General features: G+C 60.2%; 1 protein-coding gene across 1 annotated transcript; it reads right to left on the reverse strand.

The window, feature by feature from the left end:
• Window positions 1-216: 216 nt before the first annotated feature.
• On the reverse strand, window positions 217-1,910 carry EGR4 (early growth response 4). Its single transcript, XM_042812710.1, has 2 exons — window positions 1,772-1,910; window positions 217-1,499 (listed from the first exon to the last, which is right to left on the reverse strand). The coding sequence occupies exons 1-2, from the start codon at window positions 1,908-1,910 to the stop codon at window positions 217-219; spliced, it is 1,422 nt and encodes a 473-aa protein (XP_042668644.1).
• Window positions 1,911-4,482: the final 2,572 nt, after the last annotated feature.

Genomic DNA, 4,482 nt, shown 5'->3' on the forward strand with positions numbered 1-4,482 from the left:
TTATGGCAATGTGAGTCGTTCTGTCCAGCGCTGCCTGGTCCGAACCTCTCCTCCCCAGCGCTCCTTCTGCGGCAACCTTCACTGGCACCTTCTCCATGGCTGAACCACCTGCAGGTTGTTCCCACCATGGGATGTTCCCACCACGGGATGCTCTTCCATGGGACGTTCGACGTCCTCTATTGGGAAACACCACCTCCCATCACCAACATGGGGCTTTCACAGCGTGCCGAAGGAGAGACCCACCGAGAAGAACCCCAAGCCTTTGAGCTTCTCCTCCGTCCGCGCTTTCTGCTTCAGGTGGACTTTGCTGTGTCGCTTCTTTTCATCGCTACGGGCGAAGCGCCGCCCGCAGGTGTCACAGGAGAAGGGCTTCTCACCCGTGTGAGTGCGGATGTGGGTGGTGAGGTGGTCGCTGCGGCTGAAGTTGCGCAGGCAGATGCGGCACTGGAAGGGTTTGTGGCCCGTGTGGATGCGCAGGTGCCGGTTGAGCTCATCGGAGCGGGCGAAGCTCCGCACGCAGTTCTCCACTGGGCAGGCGAAGGCTTTCTCGTGGGGCTTGGGGCAGAAGCATTTGGAAGAGCACTTGGTGCGGCGCGTCTTCTTCTTGGGCTCGGCTAAGGTAGGAGGGGTGGGCAGCAGGGAGGGGACGGAGGTTGGCACGGGGTGGCCTAAAAAGTCCGTGGGGGGCACCGAAGGTGAGGGATGGGGATGGAGGATCTCGGTGGAGCCCATCAGACCTGGAAGGACGTCGGGTTGTGCCAAGGAAGAGTCGAACTCCGGCATCAGCTGGGCAGGGAGGTTCTGGATTTTGGTATCAGCAAAGTTCTCCGGCTCACAGCCAAAACCCAAATTGGTGCTGGGGAAACAGCCAGGATCCTCCGTGAGGCTTCCGAGCTCTGCCTGGCAGCTGATGGTCAGCGCATTTTCCATCTTGGAGCCCAATGGATGGAACATGGCCTGGCCGCTCTCCCCCGCTGGGAAGGTCTCGGTGGGATGGAAGCCAGTGGGCAGGAAGGGTTGATGCGGGGTGATGGGCTCCCACTGGGCACAGGGGGCTTTGAACTTATCCAGCGCTGTGGAGCTGGAGGGCAGCTTGATGTCCTGCTTGGTGTCCAGCAGCTTGCTCTCGAAGAAGCACTGGGAGGTGGTTCCCAAGGAGGGCTGAGGCTGCAGCGGGTGCACGGCGTCCGCAGAGGGGAAGCTGCCGTAGCTCTGCTCGGCGAAGGGGGCTTGCATGGAGCCATTCATTTCAGGCTGGCAGCTGGGATAGATGTCCATCTGGTTGGGTGCCACCTCAGGACAGGGATAGAGCGCATCCAGGTGTCTTTGGTGGCCTTCAGAGGTGGCGAAGGGGGAGATGCCCAAGATCCCTGACATCAGGTTGAAGAGGGACTCCTGGTCCTGGGGGTGCTCAGGCACAGCCTTGATGAAGAAGCTGCCGGTGTAGCTGAGCGAGGGGGACAGCTGGCTGCCCAGGGGGGGGTATTCCAGCAGCTCACCTGGGGATGCAGAATGGAAAACGTTAGGAAGATAATGGGGTGCAGGCCGGGAGACAAGAGGGAACGGTGGGAGTCGGATGGTGCGTCACTGTGTGGTTTCCCTCCCCCCCCTCCCCCCGGGGACGCACAGGGAGCCGTGGGCTTCACCTCCCCACCCCCACCCTGGGCACTGCCTGACCCACAGCCAGGGGCTGCAGGGCAGAGGAGGGGATGCGCTCGGTTCCAGGCAGAGGAATGCAGTCCCAGCAGGGTGCCCCCGGCCCTGCCCTTACCTCCGAGGAATTCGGCCTCTTCCAGAAGTTGCTGCTCAGGCTGCCCCAAGCCCTGCAGGTCCCCGGCTTTCATCTCGCAGCTCTCCTCGTACTTGGAATACAACTGGTCCGAGCAGGAGAAATCCATCACGTTGAGCATTTCGCTGGGATGCAGGGATGGATCAGACGGAGTGGGCTGGGGGATGCTCCGGGTGAGCCGGGAAGGAATGCTCCAGGGATGCTTCAGGTTATCCAGAGGATGCTCTGCAGTACCCGAGGTGATGCTTGGGGTTATTCGGATGGTGCTTGGGATGCCCTGGAGGATGCTTAGGGTTATGCAGAGGATGCTCAGGGTGCTCCAGGAGGATGCTTGGGGTTATCCAGGCGATGCTCCGTGGTGCCCTGCGTGATGCTCGGGATGCTCAGAGTGATGCAGGGGATGCTTGGGGTGACGCAGGGGACGCAGGGGGTGCTCGAGGAGCTCGGTGAAGGTGCCGAGGACCCTGCAGGGGAGCAGCGAGGCGCTGGGAACAATCCTAGAGACGCTGCAGGATGCGTAGGGCAATCCGGAGGGTAAGGAGGAAGGTGCCGGGGGGGCTCGGGGCGGTGCTGGGGATTCGGTCGGGGTTTCCGTGCCCGGGGGGGCGGGAGGGGGCCGGCGGAGCAGCGCAGCCCGTGCGGACACCCGGCTCTCCCTCCCCGCCACCCCCTTTATAGCTGCAGCGGGGCTGCTCCGACCCTTCCGCCGCAGCCATTTCTGGAGTCCCCAGTGAGGCTGCCGTGACGTAAATGCCCATACATGGACTCAGGATGTAGGCTAGGGAGTCCCAATAAGGAAATCTCTCCCGTGACGCGCTGCCCCTTCCCTCCCCCCACCCCTCCCTCCGCCTTTTCTCTCGGTTGTTTTTTTTCCCTCTTCCCCCCCCCCCACTTTCCCTTTCTCCTTCTCTTTCTCTCTTTTTTTTTTAACTATCAATCTCGAGATCTCAACAAATCGTTGCGAGCCGCGCGGGCGCTGCAGAGCCGCGGTGCCTTGGCTCCGCGTGTGCGCGCTTGTCTGTGCCCGCTCCGTGTGCCCGTGCATCCGCGTGCATCAGTTCACTCGCCCAGCGACGCGAGCTGATGCGCGCACACCTCTATCTGTGCGCATTCACGTGCACTTCCATGTTATCTCTGTGTATTTCTGCACGCGTCCCTGCGTGTGCGCGCAATCCCCGTGCCGTGCAAGCGCGCACACACACGCACACACACGCACGCACACACACGCACGTGTGCACAACCCCCCCTGGGTCCCTTGGGAGCCCCCAGCCCCGCTCTTGGGACGCAGCGCCCTCCGGATGCGGCCCCGAGCGTCGGGCTTCTGGCTCCGCTCCCAACGTGGGCTGCTGTTCTTCCAGATTTACATCTCCCCAAGCTCTTATTCGCCTTCTGCTATATCTTTTTTTTTCTTCCTTCCCCGTGAATTGCCTTTTGTTGCTCTTGTTCCTTCTAGAAGCGTGAAAGGTGTCGGCTTTGAGGTTTCTCCCTCCCTTCCCGAGGAGGTTTTTGCAACGCTTTGCCGTTCCTGCTGGCATTTTGCGCTCAGATCCCGGCTGTGCGGCTGCTCCTGCGATGGGGCGAGCAGCCAAAGGCTGCGGGCAGCTCCTCCTGCTCCCCAGCCCTCCCCGCACGTGGCTCCCACCCAGCACGGTGCCACATGCACGGATTCAGGCTGAGAAAAGGCACACTGACCCCATCGATGCGCCCAAAGGAGATGTTTTAAGGGTAGACGAGACAGGAGCAGTGATTTGGAAGGCTCTTTCCAATGCTGCTCTCAGCATCTTGAAATCTGCACTGAAGAAAGCCCGCTTGTCCGGCTTCATCATTTGGAGATTTCCAGCTTCCCAAACTTTCCATATTTTCAGTTTTCCAAATTTCCAAAAGCAACGTGGATTTAAAGCCCAGCCCAGCAGTGGCCATGCCTTGGTGAGCTGGCATTGAGCACGGTTGGTTTGGGCAAAGAGGGGAAGGCTTTCTCAAGGTGATTTGGAGCCCACTAGAAAGTAGTTGTAGGGCAGTATTCGCAGTGCAGCCCAATGGGAAAGTCAGCATTGGACGTGAGCACTGCATGTGGGATGTGGCTGCGGTGGGAAGGAAGGAGAAAGCTGCAAAAGGGCTGGGAATTATAGAGCCATGGGATGGTTTGAGTTGGAAGAGAACTCTAAGGGTCATGCGGTCCAACTCCCTGCAGGGAGCAGGGACACCCACAGCTCCATCAGGCGCTCACAGCCCCGTCCAACCTGATCTCCATGGGGCGTCCAACACCCCTCTGCAAGCTGTGCCAGGAAGGGATGAGACCCTGCTCCCCAGCAGAAGCATGGTTACAGCTTTGCTGGGATGCCGGGTGCCCACGGCTGCACCTACGGGACCAAGCAAGGGTGCAGTGCTATTTGTGGCTGGGCCGTGACTCATGGCTGCACCTTGGGCAAAGCACTCTCAGATGTGTCTCGCAGAGCTTCTCCTCTGTCAAAAGCACCGAGATCTCTGGCAGAGAAGTGCAAAGAAGCATTAAGGCTGGCTGGTGATTCAGGGAGTGTCAGAGAATAGGCTGCGAGGTTGGGGATGGAAACAAAACAGCCCCCACCCGACCCCAGCACGTCCCTCAGTGCCGCATAGAACCAACCACGGAATCCTCGAATGGCCTGAGTTGAAATGGACCACCATGATCATCCAGTTTCAACCCCCTGCTATGT

This window comes from Centrocercus urophasianus, unplaced genomic scaffold, assembly GCF_019232065.1.
Source record: "Centrocercus urophasianus isolate 14NV4802_14NV808 unplaced genomic scaffold, USGS_Curo_1.0 seq_13, whole genome shotgun sequence".
Lineage (NCBI taxonomy): Eukaryota > Metazoa > Chordata > Aves > Galliformes > Phasianidae > Centrocercus > Centrocercus urophasianus.

Excerpts from the sequence above, each read along its gene's own strand:
- EGR4 (XM_042812710.1), bottom strand. The coding sequence starts at position 1,910 with ATGCTCAACGTGATGGATTTCTCCTGCTCGGACCAGTTGTATTCCAAG. Across the intron at positions 1,500-1,771 it reads AGAGGCCGAATTCCTCGGAG|GTGAGCTGCTGGAATACCCC; the intron begins GTAAGGGCAGGG and ends CTGCATCCCCAG.